This window comes from Pezoporus occidentalis, unplaced genomic scaffold (assembly GCF_034315485.1).
Source record: "Pezoporus occidentalis ecotype Australia unplaced genomic scaffold, CSIRO_AGI_Poc_V1 ctg17, whole genome shotgun sequence".
Classification (NCBI taxonomy): Eukaryota; Metazoa; Chordata; class Aves; order Psittaciformes; family Psittacidae; genus Pezoporus; species Pezoporus occidentalis.
The window spans coordinates 7,487,762-7,508,382 of record NW_026913531.1 but is presented as its reverse complement, the minus strand read 5'-3'; the positions used below and the strand labels follow the sequence as shown (position 1 = coordinate 7,508,382).

The 20,621-nt window shown below is 41.4% G+C and overlaps 1 protein-coding gene across 6 annotated transcripts in view; it reads right to left on the bottom strand.

The window, feature by feature from the left end:
- Positions 1-20,621, bottom strand: part of TMTC2 (transmembrane O-mannosyltransferase targeting cadherins 2) — a 269,879-nt gene that overhangs the window by 42,423 nt on the left and 206,835 nt on the right. For all 6 annotated transcript variants that reach the window (XR_009963880.1, XM_062613860.1, XM_062613857.1 and 3 more), the window contains one exon: positions 13,985-14,066. Coding sequence is in view for 5 of the 6 variants with exons in the window: in XM_062613860.1 (XP_062469844.1) it covers positions 13,985-14,066 (82 nt within the window). In the remaining variant the exon portion in view is untranslated. The remainder of the gene's footprint in view (positions 1-13,984; positions 14,067-20,621) is intronic.

Below are 20,621 nucleotides of genomic sequence, written 5' to 3'. Positions count from 1 at the left end.
TATAAGGTTTGGAAAAGTGAAATTTAGAAGGGAAAGTCCCATCCATTTGCACTTTTATAGTGGCTCCATGGTATTTCTTCAAAAATCCTCATAATGAGAGGAAACTCATAGGTCAAAACATATGATCATTAACAAAGAAGTCTCCATGGTTGTTCATGCCATAGGTTTTTTTGATTCCTGCAGAAACCCCATATTTTGGCAAAATGAAATAAGTATAAAGCCACATTTCTAGCTCTGTCTCTAATCTGTAATTTCTATACCACATCTTTCTAGCAGTCTAGTATAATGTGCTGAGGAAGCAGTCAGCCACATATTTGGGATGTCAGAATGATGAGATTTAAAGATAAGGGAAGAACCAGAAACATGGAAATTCCACAGTGTTTAGGGTCAGTGACCTGGCTTGTTTGGAAATACTCCATTGCATCCCACTTATGTGATTGTTTCTAAAAGAAGGTTAGGATAAATAGTTATTATAGTGGTTTGTCATAACCTTCTTTTAATTTTGTGTGATAGCAACAGTCTAGACAACAACAAAAAGGACATGACAATTTACAAGTAAATTGTCTTCGTACACTCATCATTCACAGCTGCCAAGACAACAGCAAACAAGACTTCAAATTAGTATATTCTTTTGAATAGCTCAGTTGCTTGTTCAGTTTCAGTCTGGAGATAAGAAATACTGTCTGTGTTAATAAAGGCTGAAGATTTTCTTAAAAGTTATTGGAGAGCGTTCTGGGAGCGGAAAGGTTGTAAGCTTAATGAAGTCTTTTTGCAAGTGAGTTACATCCATCTTCCCATTTTGGGTCTAGGAATCCTGTTTTACTGGAACTACATTCATTCATTCATACTGTAGGAGGAGGTACAAGCCATAGTCCACTGCATGCCCAAGACAGAGAAACCCTTCTTCTAAAGAGTACATATGTTCTATGAACATGTCTTGAGTATCATAAACTTGTTTTACAGTTTCCCCACAAAAACACTATATATTTAGTGTTAGGATTTACAAAAGATTTTAAATGGCAAAAAGCCTTTCGTTTACTGAGATGTTCTTGAGTGCACACTGGAAGGCTGGCAAAGCCACTTTGTGATGGACATACTACATCTGGTTGGCTGTGAACCATCTCATGAAGTAATTTAATTCCTCAATATATAATGACCATGTAACATCTGGTGTTTCCAATGGAGCAGATCCACGTACTCTGTTTTATTTATCATTTGGCATATACCACATTTATCTAACCTGCCAGTCAGAAATAGACAATTCATTCACTGGAATTATGTATTGTGAAGTAAGTTTTATTTGTTTCATTGACAAAGATAAAAATCGACCTTCCCATGGACTAGAGTGACATTTTTTTCCATTGGCATAAAAGTCTCTTGAAGAAATGAGTAAGACTTTGTTACTAGGCCATGGTTGGTATTTGTCTTTCTTATCAACACCCCATTGACATTTTTCATTATTACACTGTTTTCTTCATAAAATCTTTTCCTTAAATATATGGCAGGAAAATAAAGCTTTCCAGGGCTGCTCTTCAGGAAATGAAGAACAAAGACACAAAGCTCCAGCAATATGACTGCACAGAAATATTATAAATACATCACATCTAAGAAGAAAACTGAATCCACATCTGTAAACATATGTAAATTCCCACACTTACTAGTACATGCAAGTGTATGACTTACAGACTGAAAAAAATGGTGCTCGAAAATCCACTGCTATCATATTTCAAATAAACTTATTTTGAAGCTTAATATACAGCAGTTCCAATCCATTTTCAGTCTGGGACTTATGAGTGATAAAGCAGTCATCTTTGGATGCAAGTCATATACAAAGTACTCACAGGCTCAGGTAAAAATTTAGGTTTCAAAAAGAGCTAAAAGCCCTGTGCTGAAACAATTATTGGAAAGACTTAGGATGAAAGTGGAAAAAAAAGAAAAAAAAAAAGAAAAAAAAAAGAGCAGTTAACAAGTTAAACTTGTGTTAGAAAATAATGATAATAAAAACCCCAACCAAAACCCAAACTGGATAATATGAGAAAATCTATAAAAGCAACTAAATTATCACAAATTCAGAAGTGAAAGCTAATGCAAAAAAAACCCCATGTTAGAATGTTTGGGAACATGTTAACATGTTCCTCCTTCAATGAGAGCATAGCTAATATGCTTCAGTTTTACTTTATCTGACAGAGTATTTTTCATTTTATTTTATATCTGTAACTGGGAATGCACTGTAAAAGGCAGATGAACAATGTGAACTGCCTAATTAAGTGAATGCATAATTAATCTAATGAGAATAATCCATTTTTATAATGAAAAGAAATCATTAAACAATTTAGAGTTATTAGAAACAATGTATTATTCAAAGGAAGCTATTTTTAAAAGAGGTCTCAATGGTGATTAATAAAACAGACTTAATATGAACATCCCGTTGGGTTCTCGACTTTCCCATTCCAATTAAGCCACTACAAATGTAAGGGAGAAGGGACTTCTGTACACGCATTTACCTTGAAACCTACTTTCTCTTTTTTTTCCTACTCCATTTTCTTTATGTTGAAGGGAAGCCACTACATGCACTTTAAGAGGCGTGGTAGCAAACCCTGGTTTTAGCAAACAAGCTAGCAGCTTGCTGGCTAAACAAAAGTGGCAGGTTTAGCAGAACTTGCTTTAGTGTGGTTTTCATTATTATTATTATTATTTTTCTTTTAAACAGCAAATTATAACGGAAATAAGACAGTTTAGGAGGCAAAACGTTTGGATGACTTAAATTTCACTGTAGATTTATGGGGTTATTTTTTTTTGTTTGTTCGTTTGCTTGTTTAAGTGAAACCTAGTACACAAAACCTTCAACAACTTCAAACTCCTAAATTATGCTATATCCTAGTAGCCATCTCAATGAAAAGATATGAAGAATTTAGGTTTTTATTTTCAAACAGATGAGCACTTAAGTGTTTCACTGTTTGAAATTCATCTCATCTCTGTGCACTAACAAATTTTATATAGAATATTTCTTCAACTTCTGAGATAGGCTCAGTGGAGACAGAAATATATCTTTACTTCCTTTGTGAGTGGTCAAATAACCCCTGGGCCATAATGGCACTGGTCTGACCTGGCTGAATATTCCTATGTTTGGCACATTTGTTAACAAATTGAACTTATTGACTCTTTAGATCCCAACATGTTCTTCAAATATATATACAAAAATTCCTTTGGATTCGATTAATTCATAGGTGTCTGGTTTCTCAGTTTCACACCTGGATTCATCCCTCCTAACCACGGCATTTAATCAAGGCAACTGGGTTAGAAAGAGTTCTCTTAATGGTCAATGGAGACCATTTCAATTATGTCATCAATTTTTTGATGACAGAAGCCACTGAGGTCTTGCAGGATCCAAAATGGCATACTTGAGTTAAATGTTCAAAATAACATGGGATTATAAGAGCCAATACCATGAGTAGGTGTGGGTAAGACCCTTTGAAGAAAACTTTAAGGGGCAGGGGGAGGAGAAAGGAAAGGAAATGCAAAAATAAATAAGCATTTATTAAGGTTCAGTCCAAACTGTTCATTTTAAGTTTTCTTAAAAAAATGTATTAAATCTATCTAATTAAAAGCCTCAGACTTTAAAGGAGCACTCAAATATAGTATCTGAAATAATTTCTGCCAGTGTTTTAGTTTTAAAAATTGTAGTATGTGCCAAAAATAGTATTTTCATTGACAGAGAATTAAAAAAATAATAATTAAAAAAACAAAAGCTAGTGCTTCTGCAGTCTTTCAACAGCCATTTTTTTTCTTCTTCCTGACTGGTATGCAGTTTCATCTGTTAGGTGTTTCTGGTAGCATAGCATGTACATGAGTAGCTTGTATCAGATCAACCATCAAGACTCACATACTCATAAGACAACCGTTTTACACAAATTCTAGATGCTCAGATAACTGGCATATGTGAAAGAAAAAGGAGAAAAGGGGAAGAAAAGGGGAGAATTAGTAGAGAACTAGATGAGAATTCAGAAAAAGGACAGCTGAGCAGCTGCCTGCATTTCAGCTCAAGAGGGGATCGCACACTCTCATCACTAGAGTAAAAGATCCTTCCTCTTCTGTCCAATGAAGTGGCATCATGTCAGGAGTGTGCAGGGATTTCTATCTCTTCAGCTTTTCCACTAGTTCTCCTTTCAGACATCTCCAAGCACAGTGAGTTTGAGAAACAGTGCTTTAAACCTAAGTCCACTGAAATACAAAGTCAGCAAATTACCTAACTAATTCTAACACTACCTCAAGCAGGGAAGTGTGCTGTGGTGGTATTATCCATGAAGCAACCATGAATCTGTTCACATCTTCAATTTTCATGTGATCAAATAAGTTGACTCCTGCACCAAATCATGCCTAAGAAAGCCTTTAGCTTAATGCTTGAATTGAAGCACAATGTAATACACATGTAAGTCTCTTGAAAGATACAGTATATTGACAGTTTTTCCTGACAGCTCCAAAAAAAGTCTAGAAGGTTAGAAGTCAAAAAGAACATCTGCACATCCTGGGAGCACAAATTATAAGTGTGTGTATCCACATGCACTTGGAAGAAAATCATCAATCCATTCATTTCTGCTAGTCCATCAACGCACTTCTTTTGTCCCAGGTGACCCTTCTTTTCATTTGGCTGATTCGTGAGGTATGTGATTTCTTTAGGGCTGATGCCAACTAATTTATTCTCTGTTCTAACGTCTTCATGCTGAGAAAAAAAGATTTACGTGGAAAATACAGATGTATTTCCCCATATTTTAACACTTGGAATGTAAGACATAGTCTGTACCTGTGACAAGGTGCTAAAATAAACTAATGAGCTGATAGAGATAAAGCTTAAAACATTCACTAGGGATTCCTGTGTAGTATCTGGAATGTCCCTGGTAACATACACTAAAGAATCCTTATCAATACAAGAAATAGGTGGAAGTGAAATTGAAAGAAAGGGAAAAGGGAAAGAAAGGGGAAAGAAGGAGAGAAAGAGGGAAGGAGGGAAGGAGGCAGGCAGAAAGGAAAGAATCATTTATTTCAAATTTTATAGTCCTGTGACCGAAGTGACAGGGCTTTGAGATCAACTGTACTACATAGGCACATAAGACAAGCAGAAGTAAACCACCTCTCTCTCATAGCTACTTTGATATAAACATAGAGTAACATCATTGAATTTTATGAGGTGATCCGAAGTCATGCCATTCAAAGAAAAGATTTCACTGGCATTCAGTAGAGTTCTCTGTGTATAATACTCCACAACAAAGACCTAGTGACTGGTATAGAGAACCTTCCGGTGTCTACAGCCTTTCTGCATCACATTTTACTATGCTTGTATTCCAGTGACTAAATTTTGCCTTTCACTCCTAATCTGCAGAATGTCATTTATGTTGCAATATCCTCTGCACAAGGACACAGAAACCACAGTTTGAACCTGTGACACAATAAAAGAAAAATCTGCTAAAGTTTTTAGGCAATAATCTTCCTTAGGAAACAACACACCATTTTAACACTGCAGTGCAGTAATGAAGAAGTCGATACTCCTGAGATGAATGATTATTTGAATAACCTTGCTTTCAGTTTATAGGGACTTGAAAATGACACAAAGGGAATATTGCAGGAAAAGAGGCTAGCTGATGGAATAGTGAGAGAGAAAAAAGAAAAAAAAGTCTAGATCTGTAATAAAATGCACACAATCAACTTCAATTGCTATGACAGATAATCAAGACCTTTCATACAAAGTAAAGACAGATTTCTTAATAACATAGGCTAGAAGGGACTTGAGTAGGATTTCAAGATACAAGCTGCTGCAACTTTTCTTGATTATTTTGGGACATCAACTGTACTAATATTCAATTGTGTTGTGGTTTAAACCCAGTCAGGTAACTTGTTCACTCACTCCCAGTGAGTGGTACCGAGCTGACAGCAATCGAGGTCCGTGTCGTCCCCCCCCCCACCGGGGTTCGCCCCCACTCCCGGAGGAACGGGGAGGAGGATCGAAAGAGTGCAACTCCTACGGGTTGAGACAAGAACAGTCCAGCAACCAATGTACACAAATCACCACCGCTACTATCAACTACAACAACGATAAGGGAAAATAACAAGGGGAGAGAATACGATACCACCGGCCAAGAAAACGAGTGCCACCCGGAAGCCTGTGTCCTTCCGGGTAACTCCCAGTAACCCCCCACCCCGGCCATGACGTGCTGTGGTATGGAATACCTCCCTGGCTAGCCTGGGTCAGGCGCCCCGTCTCTGCTTCCTCCCGGCTTCCCCTCCTCCCTGGCAGAGCATGAGCCTCACAAAGTCCTTGGTCAGGGTAAACATCACTTAGCAACAACCGAAAATATCGACTTCACCAACACTGTTCTCAGGCTGGAAGTCAAAACACAGCACTGTACCAGCTACCACAAAGGGAAAAAAAAAATAACATGACTGCTACTGCTGAACCCAGGACATTATCCACCCGTTATTCCATACCATTCACGTCGTGCTCAGATCCCACATTTTCAATACACCATCACTCTCCCATATATATACATCCATACACATACAGGCCAAGAGGAAAAAATCATTTTCAGAGTGCATGGACCAATCCCTATAATACTGCCGAGTCCATTCAGTCCATGATGTTCAAAGTTCATTCTCTGTTGGGATGATGGCTGGAGGGAAGTCAGGGCCAGTCGCTGGTGACCTGGAGACATCTAGTTGATGGGCTATAAAAGCATTACACAGCAGGCAACAGCATACAATTGAGTTCACTGGCTGTTTTCCCCTAAAATCAAATCCCCTTGAGGTACACATCGGACTTCCCCATCTTCCCGCATTACCCACCAAGTATATCCAGGTCCCTGAGCAAAAGCAATCCCACGAGTGGGTTTGCCTTTACCTGAAGCAGGAATAACCCAGACTGTCTTCCCCAGCAAATTCTTCATATGCACCACGGGAACTTTGTCCCCCTCTACAATATGTAAAAGTTCTGACTGGGCTGGGCCAGCCCTGTTGGCAGATCCTCTGGTGTTGACCAACCAGGTGGCCTTTGGTAAGTGTGTATCCCAATGCTTGAAAGTTCCCCCACCCATTGCTCTCAGCGTAGTTTTTAACAGGCCATTGTACCATTCGATTTTCCCAGAGGCTGGTGCATGGTAGGGGATGTGATATACCCACTCAATGCCATGCTCTTTGGCCCAAATATCTATAAGGTTATTCCGGAAATGAGTCCCATTGTCTGACTCAATTCTCTCTGGGGTGCCGTGTCGCCACAAAATCTGTTTCTCAAGGCCCAGGATGGTGTTCCGGGCAGTGGCATGGGGCACGGCGTATGTTTCCAGCCACCCGGTGGTTGCTTCCACCATGGTAAGCACATGGCGCTTGCCTTGGCGGGTTGGCGGCAGTGTGATATAGTCAATCTGCCAGGCCTCCCCATACATATACTTCAACCATCGTCCTCCATACCAAAGAGGCTTTAACCGCTTGCCTTGTTTAATTGCAGCACATGTTTCACACTCATGAATAACCTGGGCAATAATGTCCATTGTTAAGTCCACCCCTCGATCACAGGCCCATCTATATGTTGCATCTCTGCCCTGATGGCCTGAAGTGTCATGGGCCCACTGGGCCAAAAATAATTCACCTTTATGTTGCCAATCTAAGTCCATCTGAGCCACTTCAATCTTAGCTGCTTTATCCACTTGTTGGTTGTTCTGGTGTTCCTCAGTGGCCCGACTCTTGGGTACATGGGCATCTACATGACGTACCTTCACCACCAGGTTCTGCACCCTGGCAGCAATATCTTTCCACAGTGCAGCAGCCCAGATGGGTTTACCTCTGCGTTGCCAGTTGCTCTGCTTCCATTGCTTCAACCACCCCCACAGGGCATTTGCCACCATCCATGAGTCAGTATAGAGATAAAGTACTGGCCACTTTTCTCGTTCAGCAATGTCCAGGGCCAGCTGGATGGCTTTCACCTCGGCAAACTGACTCGATTCACCCTCTCCGTCAGCAGTTTCTGCAACTTGTCGTCCAGGACTCCATACAGCTGCCTTCCATCTCCGATGCTTTCCCACAATACGGCAAGAGCCATCAGTAAACAAGGCATACTGCTTTTCACTTTCTGACAGTTTATTATATGGTGGGGCCGCTTCAGCGTGCACCGCCTCCTCCTTTGGTGACATTCCAAAATCTTTGCCCTCTGGCCAGTCCATGATGACTTCTAGAATGCCTGGACGACTGGGATTTCCTATTCGAGTTCGTTGTGTAATTAGTGCAGCCCATTTACTCCATGTAGCATCAGTTGCATGATGTGTAGAGGAGACCCTGCCTTTGAACATCCAGCCCAGCACGGGCAGCCGGGGTGCCAGGAGGAGCTGTGCTTCAGTGCCAATCACTTCCGAAGCAGCTCGAATCCCTTCATAGGCTGCCAGTATCCCTTTCTCAGTTGGGGTATAGCTGGCCTCAGATCCTTTATATCCCCGACTCCAAAAGCCGAGGGGTCGACCTCGAGTCTCCCCTGGAGCTTTCTGCCAGAGGCTCCAGGTAGGACCGTTCTCCCCAGCTGCAGTGTACAGCACATTTTTTACATCTGGTCCGGTCTGGACTGGTCCAAGGGCTACTGCATGAACTATCTCGCGTTTAATTTGCTCAAAGGCTTGTTGCTGCTCAGGGCCCCATTTAAAATCATTCTTCTTCCAGGTCACATGATAGAGAGGGCTTACAATCGAACTGTAATTTGGGATGTGCATTCTCCAGAACCCCACTGCACCCAAGAAAGCTTGCGTTTCTTTCTTATTAGTTGGTGGAGACATTGCTGTTATCTTGTTGATCACATCTGTGGGGATCTGTCTACGTCCATCTTGCCATTTTATTCCCCAAAATTGAATCTCCTGTGCAGGTCCCTTGACCTTACTCCGTTTTATGGCAAAACCGGCTTTCAGCAGGATTTGGATTATTTTCCTCCCTTTCTCAAAGACTTCTTCCGCTGTATCGCCCCACACAATAATGTCATCAATGTATTGCAAGTGTTCTGGAGCTTGCCCCTGTTCCAGTGCAGTCTGGATCAGTCCGTGGCAAATGGTAGGGCTGTGTTTCCACCCCTGGGGCAGTCGGTTCCAAGTGAACTGGACACCCCTCCAAGTAAAAGCAAACCGTGGCCTGCACTCTGCTGCCAAAGGAATTGAGAAAAATGCATTGGCAATATCAATCGTGGCATACCACTTGGCCGCCTTTGACTCTAGTTCATACTGAAGTTCTAGCATGTCCGGTACGGCAGCACTCAATGGTGGCGTGACTTCATTCAGGCCACGATAGTCTACTGTTAGTCTCCATTTTCCATTAGACTTTCGCACTGACCATATGGGGCTATTAAAGGGTGAGTGGGTCCTGCTGATCACCCCCTGACTCTCCAGTCTACGGATCAGCCTATGGATGGGAATCAGGGAGTCTCGGTTGGTGTGATATTGCCGCCGGTGCACTGTTGTGGTCGCAATTGGCACTTGTTGTTCTTCAACTTTCAGCAACCCCACAGCAGAGGGATCTTCTGAGAGACCAGGCAAGGTGGACAGCTGCTCAATTTCCTCAGTCTCCAAAGCAGCAATACCAAAAGCCCACCGGTACCCTTTTGGGTCTTTGAAGTACCCTCTCTTGAGGTAGTCTATGCCGAGGATGCATGGAGCCTCTGGACCAGTCACAATAGGGTGCTTTTGCCACTCCCTCCCAGTCAGGCTGATTTCAGCCTCCAGCACAGTCAACTCTTGGGATCCTCCTGTTACTCCAGAAATATAGATGGATTCCACCCCTTGACAGCTTGATGGCATCAGGGTACACTGTGCACCGGTATCTACTAGAGCCTTATACTTCTGTGGGACTGATGTGCCAGGCCATCTGATCCACACAGTCCAGTAAATCCGATTGTCCCCTACCTCCACCTGGCTGGAGGCAGGGCCCCTCTAATGGTCGTCACAGTGTTGGACACTTAAGTCGTGGTGAAAGGGATTATTCTTCGTTATCACAGGAGCTGGAGTAAAATCAGCTCTTCCATTCCATCTGGGAAACTGCTCACCAGAGACTGAAGCCGTAGCTCTCATGGGATGATCAGTCTTGGCCCTTGCTCCCCTCTTCAGTTCACTCACCCGTTCCTCCAAAGCTGAAGTAGGTTTTCCATCCCACTTTGTCATGTCTTCTCCGTGATCCAGCAGGTAAAACCATAGGGTACCCCGTGGCGTATACCTCCTGTATCTCCTCTCTTGAACAATAGGACGCCTTTTGTTAATAGCTGAGACGTGTGTTGGTACACGTGAGGAGCTGGATAAATCAGATAGATCGTCCCTCAATTGTTCGATGTCCTGGGACAGTTTTTTCACAGCTGAGATGATGGAAGGGGTGAGGTTGTCTTCGAACTCTCGGAGTTTATGAACCATTTCATCCACTGTTAGTGGTACTATGTCATTCCAGGTTACTGTTGCCAATGAATGGGCATATGATGACGGTGCATTCCGTGTAAGTTTTCGCCACATGGGTCGTGTACATTCAACTTCATCTGGATCTATAGGTGTATCCCCGTTATTCGGCTTGATGTGATAGATCATCTCTACGATGGCCGATTCCCTCAGAGACTGGATGCCTTTGTCTATAGTAGTCCACTTGGCCGAACGACTCGTAACATCGTCCTTGTACGGAAACCTTTCTTTCACAGCTGCCAAGAGCCTCCTCCAAAGGCTGAGGGACTTTTTCTCTCTTGCAATTGCTTTGTCAATTCCCCCTTCTCTAGCAAGTGATCCCAGCTGCTTGGCTTCTGTACCTTCTAGTTCGTGACCATCGGCCCCATTGTCCCAGCATCGGAGTAACCAGGTGATGATGTGCTCCCCTGGTTGACGGGTAAAATCTTTTCGCATATTCCGCAGCTCGGTTGAGGTCCGAGGTCGAGAAGTTACCTCTTCTTCTTCTTCTTCGTCATGTGATGATGACTCCTGATCAGATTCTGGACCGGGTGGTGAATTCATTGGTTCTTCATCTCGCTTCACCCTTTTTGCCTCCTTTTTACTTGTTCTCTTGCGTACAGGGGCAACCGATATTGGTACAAAGTGGTCCTCTGGTTTGGCTGTAGTGATTATCACTGGGAGTGGTGTAGCTGCTGTGCTTGGAGCTGGGGTAACCGCGCTGTCTGTTGCAGTTGAAGTTTGAACAGCTGCTGTACTTGCCGCTGGGGTAGCTGCTCTGTTCATTGAGGCCAAAGTTTGAGTAGCGACTGTTGCTTTAGCTGCTGTACTTGCCGCTGGGGTAGCTGCGCAGTTCATTGCAGCCAAAGTTTGAGTAGCGACTGTTGCTTTGCCCTCAGATCCGCCGACATTCTTTTCCTTTTGAAGGTGCTGGATAGTGGTGAACAAGGCCCTGTAAGCATAGGCCAAGCCCCAGCACGTTGCCGTAATTTGTCCATCTCTGGTATGGCCAGAATGACCACACACTTCATTTAAGTGTTTTACTAATTCTTCTGGATTTTGTAGTTGTTCAGTAGTGAAATTTCAAAGTACTGGAGGGGCCCACACCTAGATACTTGCCCATACTGTCCCACACACCCTGCCACTCATGGCTGTCCAGCCTCAGGGAAAATCTCTCGCTCCTCCCACATCGTCGTTTGACCCCAGACAAGAACCAAACCTGACTCTGCTTAACTCCTGAAATCAGTAGTGGGTAAAACACACTCTGTATGCGTGTTAGCATGGTGATTCCCATCACCATCAGCAAACAAGTCTCAACAGCATTAAAATGCCATTCAAAAAATTCAAAACTCTCAAATGTAAATGGTCTGGGGGGACGACTGGGAGGGTAAAAGAATGTCTCCTTCACAGGTTGAGCACCTGAGAAGGAGAAAAAAGATGTGTAATTGCTAAGCACCTCCATCATATACCTCCCAAAGTATAAAGGTGGTGACCACACTGGGAACATAAGCCAGATCAGTTTCATGATCAATGATTCTATTGTATTACAAGTCATTACCATAAAGTACAATGGGACAAAAACCTTAGCCCAAGCCCCACACTTGAAAAACACTAATACAGCAAATACCGGATGGACGTAAGATACTATATACTGAAACTGTGAGATCAAGAGGAACAACCTTGAGAGCCAATAAATCAGCATTGTGACGAGTGACTATCAATTCAGTCAGATCTGTTCTTATCTCAACCCCTCGTGCCCCACGTTGGGCGCCAAAAAGAACTGTTGTGGTTTAAACCCAGTCAGGTAACTTGTTCACTCACTCCCAGTGAGTGGTGCCGAGCTGACAGCAATCGAGGTCCGTGTCGTCCCCCCCCCCCCACCGGCGTTCTCCCCCACTCCCGGAGGAACGGGGAGGAGGATCGAAAAAAAAGTGCGACTCCCACGGGTTGAGACAAGAACAGTCCAGCAACCAATGTACACAAATCACCACCGCTACTATCAACTACAACAATGATAAGGGAAAATAACAAGGGAAGAGAATACGATACCACCGGCCAAGAGAACGAGTTCCACCCGGAAGCCCGTGTCCTTCCGGGTAACTCCCAGTCACCCCCCACCCCGGCCATGACGTGCTGTGGTATGGAATACCTCCCGGGCTAGCCCGGGTCAGGTGCCCCGTCTCTGCTTCCTCACAGCTTCCCCTCCTCCCTGGCAGAGCATGAGCCTCACAAAGTCCTTGGTCAGGGTAAACATCACTTAGCAACAACTGAAAATATCGACTTCACCAACACTGTTCTCAGGCTGGAAGTCAAAACACAGCACTGTACCAGCTACCACAAAGGGAAAAAAAAAAATAACATGACTGCTACTGCTGAACCCAGGACAAATTGAAATTAACAGAAATAGCTGCACAAATACCCATATCAGATTTGTCTGTACAGGCATAACTAGAAGACAAAGTTACTAACTGTAGTGATCCATAATGCAAAAAAATGCAACACTGACCTACATTAATTTAAATACCATAACATTTTCTAAATAACAAAGTATGCATTGATTCTGGGAGTCCAGCATACAGAATTTTACACTGAACAGGACCAAAGGGAAATACAACATGTGAGCAATTCAGGCAGAGATATCACACAAAGTAAAAACATGGTTATTATGTGAGATTAATTTTCCCTTTTGGCCACTCATTTTTATTTATTTTACATTTATCAGTTAGAATCAGAAGAGGAAATTAAAACAATATACAAATATATATACAGTATGCTTGTGGTTCCCTACCTTCTTCCTTAACTAAGATTAAATTTATTACTTCTTTCTGTATTTTCCAATTGGGACTACATAGCTAGCATTTTTAATTTGTCTATTACCAGCTTTAAAATACAGTACAAATTAGTCCACAAAGTTAAATATTTTTGGTTCCTTGGGACTAATCGCATCTGGAACTATTTTTTGCACATCTAGCATAAACAATGCAAAGTTATAAAGACACCTTCACGTTGTGTACTTTCTGCACGTGCATGGCTCAGTAGGACCAAAAATAGGCAACTTGTCAAAACCTTTTGTAATACTTATCCTTTTCAGCCATGAAGATGTTAGGAAGGAGATAAATCTAATTCTTCAACACAAAGCAGACACTTCGATACATAGAACTCATGCACAGTAAAGTATAACTTCTAGTTGCCCACCCAGCAACAACTGGCAAAGTTAGGCCACAACTGTTAGTAATAATATCCCAGCTCATGAAATTTTGAGATATGGCAATAGTCACCTTTTTTTTGTTTCCCAGAGAGGCAGCAATACTGAAATTCCTCTCGCAGGAGGAAAGTTATGCAAAATATTAAAATCTTCACTTTTGCCTCTGCAGTGATTAACAGACTGATGAAGTTATATTAACAGGTAGATGAAGTTATACATGACAGATTAGTTTATTTTCCTTTAAAGAAGATATTTTGCCAGTAGCACATTTCAAATCCTTAATGTTTCTGAGAGATTAACAGCAAGCCTGCAATATGCGTGAAAACCTTATCTATCTGAAACGTACCATAATGCATGTAGCAGTTTCCTTTGGTAGGATCCAGCTGAATAGCCTTCACAAAGTACTTTTCTGCCTCAATCTTGCGTCCCTAAAGAAAATAAAGGGGGGAGGAGGGCATTATTTTAATGGTGTGTCACCATGTAGCGATCACATACAGTTACAATTTCCAAATTCCAGGCACTAGAGAAAAACAACTTCTATTATCACTAGGCTTAACCTAAGTAAATATGAATGTTTAAGTGTTACAGCAAGTTTTGTGGTCAGCTACTTGATGTTGCTGTTCTCCAGATTGAGGAAGAAATGTGTCCAACATTGTCAATGTCCAAGAAGTAAGGAAGTGGTAAAAATGTATTGCAGAATATATTGTAAAGGGCTTTGGGTGAACATCAAGATCCACACTACTTTTCTGGACAGGCATCAGGATGAGCATTACAGACCCAAGCTAAAATCAGAAGAGAAGGTAGGAAGGAGGTTTAGTCACGCTTTTTAATAAAAATGGGGGTGAGGTGGGGTGGGGGTAGTTTGGGGGGAACATGTTTCGATTCTATGAAATCACAGAATACCTCAACTTGGAAAGGACCCATAAAGTTCATAAAATCCAACTCCCTCCTTCTTGCAGGACTACCTAAAACTAAAACATATGATTAAGAGTGTCATCCAGATGCTCCTTGAGCTCTGACAGGTTTGGTGACCATGACTCTGGAGAGCCTGTTCCAGGGTCTGATAATCAGCTCAGTGAAGAGCCTTTTCCTAATATTCAATCTGAACTTCCCCTGGTGCAGCTTCATTCCATTTCATTGTGTCCCAAATAACACTATTTACATAGCCAACAGTAAAGTCACCGCAAAGAAAGGTAATTATAAATAAAAGTATTTTGGATTTCAGTATGGGAAGTAAAAAAATAGAAAATATTCATAATTTTAATAGGAAGTAAGATTTCATAAGAAAATAATTCTGTCTACCATAAAACATAATAGAAATTGAGAAGATAACTTTTAAAAGACAATTATCAATGGTATGACAGAACAGACAGCAAAAAAAACAAAATCCCAACACAAATGACAGTGAAAAGAGTAGATATGTTCTATACCAGAGATTTTCTTATCACTGAAATCACCAAGCTACTAACGTTGCAGTATAGTATGTACATGCCAGAGCATGTTCATTAATGGTTGTTACTCTTTCCATGGAGAAACCAGCAATATTGGGTTAGCCTAGAGTCTGATATCAAACACAAATCACCATCCGCTATTTAGTAAGACATCTGTAACCTGTTTATCTCTATTTCCATGAAATTAGTTGCTTCTGTATGTGTTATAAAATAGAAGACCTCCAGAATAAAGAACAGTTAAGCTTAACCACTGTGGAAGAAAGGCATTGTGGTCTACACCTATCAAGGTTTCCTTGAGTGCTATTTCACAGATATAAGCATATAATCTTTCTCAAGTTTTGTGGTCTGGAAACAGATACTGCATACATCCTGCACTATCCCACAAGTTAAAATAGGAATAATAATGAGGTCTGTTCGTGATTACAGCTGCTCCAGATTCTCAGTATTTCCCTCAAGGGCCTTAGAGACAATAAAATAAAGACAGGGAAAGAAGTTGTGCAGCACACCATGAACTGTACCAAGACCAGGTTCCATCCAAAACAACAAAGAGGCCATATTTCTAAGAGATCACCCTGGCAGAGATGTAAGCAGGCTTACAATTTACAATATTTCGGTTTCACAAAATAAATGTTCATTGGAGGTAAGGGTTTAGCTTTATTATTTAGTAAACTTTCTTTGGTAAACCCATATACCTTAAAATCATATCCACATGGCAAAAGGCTCTTATCAAACAAATGGTGCAATTACAGCACACTATTTGATACTGCAGCATCTCTCATCCCTGGTTTGTTTGTTTGACTGATTGGTTTAGTTTTTGTTTGTTTAGTTTATAAAACAACCCCTTCCCAAACCCATATGACCTGTTGGACAGAGTCCGGAGGAGGACCACAAGCAGAGGGCTGTAGCATCTCTCCTACGAAGACAGGTTGAGAGAACTGGGCTTTTTGAGCCTGAAGAAAAATCTCAGGGGAGACCTTAGAGCTGCCTCCCAGTACCTAAACAGGGCATAAAAGAAATCTGGAGAGGCACTTTTTACAAGGTCAAGTAGCGACAAGATAAGGAGAAATAAGGAGGCTTGAAATGAAAAGAGGGTAGGTTTAGACTAGGTATTATGAAGTTGTTTACTGTCAGGGGCCTGAGACACTGGCACAGGTTGCTCAAAGAAGTTCTGGCTGCACCATCCATGGCAGTGCTCAAGGCCAGGTTGGGTGGGGCTTTGAGCAACCTGGTCTAGTGGAAGGTGTCCCTGGCCATGGCAGGGACAGTTGTGTGTGTGATAATTAAACACTAAAATTTACACATTAAAGTCCAAGGTTGGCATTCGTAGCCTGGCAAAAGTTACCATGATGCACTGTGTAGTGCAGCCTTGAGGCTCTGAAATGACAGCACCAAGCATACGTACTACTAATACTGACAGAACTAACATGTACAGATTTTGCATCAGTGCCTTAACAAACTACCATCACTAGTTTTAGCTGGTTGCACTTTGTGTCTATTTCTAGAATATAAAAGGACAGTTCATTGATTATACGTAGCTTCTGCCTACAGATCTATAAGTACACAAACGTTTGTCAAACATGATTAATTTACATTTACTGTGATCACCAAAACCACATGACTGCTCTACTCTTTTTGGCACTTTTCAAATGGCATATTGCACTTAAGTTCAGGCCAGTCAGGAGACGAACACATAATGATGACAGGTGCCAGCATACATAGCATCAAAGGAATGACTGTGCTATTAACAGTCTCTAATACTCATTAACAGATAAAGGGGATGTCCTGGGTTCAGGTGCAACAGTTATTCTTCCATGACAAGAGAGAAAAATCTTACGTTATATCAGCAAAGATACAAGATGATCTATGAAGATCATAGAATCATAGAACGGTTTGGGTTGGAAAGGACCTTAAGATCATATAGTTCCAACCCCCTGCCACGGGCAGGGACACCTCCCACTAGATCAGGTTGCTCTAAGCCCTGTCCAACCTGGCCATGAACACTGCCAGGGATGGGGCATTCAGAACTTCCTTGGGCAGCCTGTTCCAGTGTCTCACCGCTCCTTTTATCTAACCTAAATTTCCTGTGTTTTGGGGATTAGCAAAGTTCCGTATGTTCATGTTGGCCATCTTTTAATATATACAAATTTGTCAAAAAATTAAAAAAAAATAGAATAAAAACATTTTCTTGCAGAATTGCATTTTGAGGAACCTTGCATCACATTATCTAAAATGTCCTCTTTGGTGACATCTGTCTGCTGCTAAAATGTCAATACCTTGGCATAGATTTAATAACCATTATTTTTGTGTCAAACAATATAAAATCCAACCGCTTATCACAATCAAGCTATTTTACAATTAAAATTTAGCATTTATCAACTTTTTTCAACTATTCAATGTACATCTTAACTACTATAACAGAACGCATACACTGTGTAGTTAAAGACAGCAATCCCTGTCATCCTCCCTTTCCACTGTATGTTTTCAGTGTTATACACATGGCATAAGGGACTAAAATTCCGAGTTTTAAAGAAAATCCAAGTAATTGTTTAAACAGCTGAAAAATAATGATTTGGGGCAGGAAGGCATTTTGTGTGCATGTTCACTGTTACATGACCCATACAAATGCAGGCATTGAGAGTCTCTGGAAACCTCCCAGTTTCTAGCAGCAGGGTGTGCAGTTGTATATGCGCAACCACATGCTTTGGCAATTTTACAAAGCAAAAGAAATCTGCATGATAGCAGACTTATTTGAAGGACAGAAAAGTTACTCATAAGATTTTAATGGAAGGACTTGATGGCTCTGAGGATTAATAATGAGATATGAAATACCTTTCACCCATTGGTCACCAGTTCACATCCCATCCAGGCCAGTAGCTAATGAAAAGGTGCTATCTAATAGCTACTGCTTTGCTCAGGAGAAATGAGTGGGTGGTCTTAGCCCAAGCCCTAATGGAGATCCTCTGCAAAGACGCACTGGCATATTTATGGCTTTTCAGTGCAGAGACCAACAAGACAGAATCATAAAACAATGAATGGTAACCTCATTGCTGGGAAGAAAAAAACAGGAACATAACGAAGACACTTTGACAACTGATTTGGAAGGCTGTGCTGATATTCGCCTTACTGGATCTGGACCTTATTCTAAAGCCTATAATGAGGACAAATATTCAACGGTTTTCCATTAATAAGGAAAACTTTATTCCCCCTCTGTCTAAATAAAGATGAATTTCCCATGATTACTACCTTCCAGCAACAGCATCAAATTTGAAAGGAAAAAAAGGGAAAGTAACTGACACATGACTCTTATAATTTAGCACACTAGTTGTCCTGGCTTTCAGAAATACCCCACAAATCATGAGACTTCCAATCAGAACAGCTGGTTGCTTGCAGGTTTGGAAGGCAGTTAATTGTTCAAATATGAATTCAGGAGCTTGATTTTTAAGACCAGATCTTTGCAGTTGACTGCAAGGGGTTTTATGTTTGTTGGGCTGCTTTTTTCCTAAAGACAATGCATCTGATCTTGGTAATATGGTTGGACATACTGCTTAATAGGGCTTTCCTACAAAAGACTGTTATGACAAACATGACAAACAAAAGAGAGATAGCTAAGGGCAGCTGATACATTAGTAGAAGGCCGGTACTTATCCTTAAAATATTAAAAAACTGAGGCTAAACCTACCACTTTTATATCCACCCACTTCTTTCTCCATATTGTGTTGGCAAACTGTGCCAAATTCATGTCAAGGCAGCTGTTGTACTCCAGGCTACTGGAGGCCCAAGGACCCTGAGATGCTAGTAAAATTGGGAAAGATTAACACAGGTAAGCAGCTCTGAATAACCCTCTTGTGGAAACTATGATGACACAGTGGCAACCAGTAAGGTAGTTCAACAAACTAGTTGGTCTCTGCAAATTAAAACAAATTATATTTTGTAAATATTCATCATTCTTTAAAGGGTGTGAGGGTTTAACCGGCAGAGCAGAGGCTTCACTCTGCAATACAGTTTAGCCCGATTTAACTGATAATAATGTGATTACATAGGGAACTCAATTTGTGTCACAAATGCAGTTGACTGTTATTTCCTACAACCTGTTAAATTTATTTTCTTTTTTGGCAAGCATTCGTATTTTTAATAAAAAGAATTGAATTATGAAAAGATATCTTAATGGAAGATTGATTAAACTGTGGACACTGGATAAAGAAAAGAATTATTATGTTACATATTTCCTTCTTCCTCTCTAGGACATTTTAAAGTCACAGAGAGACTACACAAGGATAGTAGAAAGCTCTGAACTGAACCTGTGACTTAGTTTCAAGTTTCTTTAAGTCGCTGCATACCAGCACATCTGTTTCATAAACAGTTCCTTTGCCTTACTTACAAAAGTTGCGGCAGGACAGGCAAAACACAATTTAAATGGTGTGATACTGTGCAAATTAGTGATCAAGTGCTCAAAAGTTTACTTAGCTGGACTAAAGAAACAGGAACTAGAGAGCTGCATCCTACAATGAGGCCACTGACATATGTAAGCTCCCCATTCATCAGCTAAATATTAATACTTAAGAAAAAGCTCTAATATCTAGTATTTAGTAGCTAAATGGATTTTAGTTTTTCCCCACATTTTGCTGTTATTTCTATAACTCTTTCTTCTTCACTCTGAATTACAATGTCAGCATCCTGCATCATAATTTGCACTGAAATGCTAGTACCAGTGAAACATGAGGGACTTGCATTATTTACATCGAAGGTCCAGAATTTATCTCAATCTCTATAGCTCCTATGCAGTAGAGATACACCTTGCCCCTTCATCCCATCTTTATTATAATAAAATATAAACAGCTGAACACGGAAGAGAAACAATGACTCCTGAAGTTTAACATCTGGCCCAGAAAAACACACACACAAGGCAAGATTTGTAACTAGAAATCATTTGTAACGATAAGCAATACATATTTCATCAGAAAGCCAAATAGTTGTGGGGGGAGTTTACAGCCATGCAAAGCCCTTTGTTTCCCAAGTTGTCATAGGATCATAGAATGGTTAGGGTTGGAAAGGACCTTCAAGATCATCATAGAATCATATAATTATAGATCATATACTTCCAACCCCCCTGCCATGGGCAGGGACATGTTCTACTAGACCAGGTTGCTCAAAGCCCCATCCAGCCTGGCCTTGAACACTTCCAGGGATGCAGCAGCCACAGCTTCTCTGGGCAGCCTGTGCCGGTGCTTCACCATCCTCACCACCCTCATAGGGAAGAATTTTTTTCTTATGTCTAATATAAATCTCTCCTTTGTCAGCTTAAAGGCATTCCCCTTTGTACTGTCACTACACGACCCTGTAAAAAGTGCCTCTCCAAATTTCTTGTAGACCCTATTTAGGTACTGGGAGGCAGCTCTAATGTCTCCCCTGAGCCTTCCCTTCTCCAGACTGAACAAGATGGACTCTCATAGCCTGTTCTTCATAGGAGAGGTGCTCCGGCTCTCTGATCATCTCCGTGGCCCTCCTCTGGACTCAGGATCAGTGGGCTTGTAA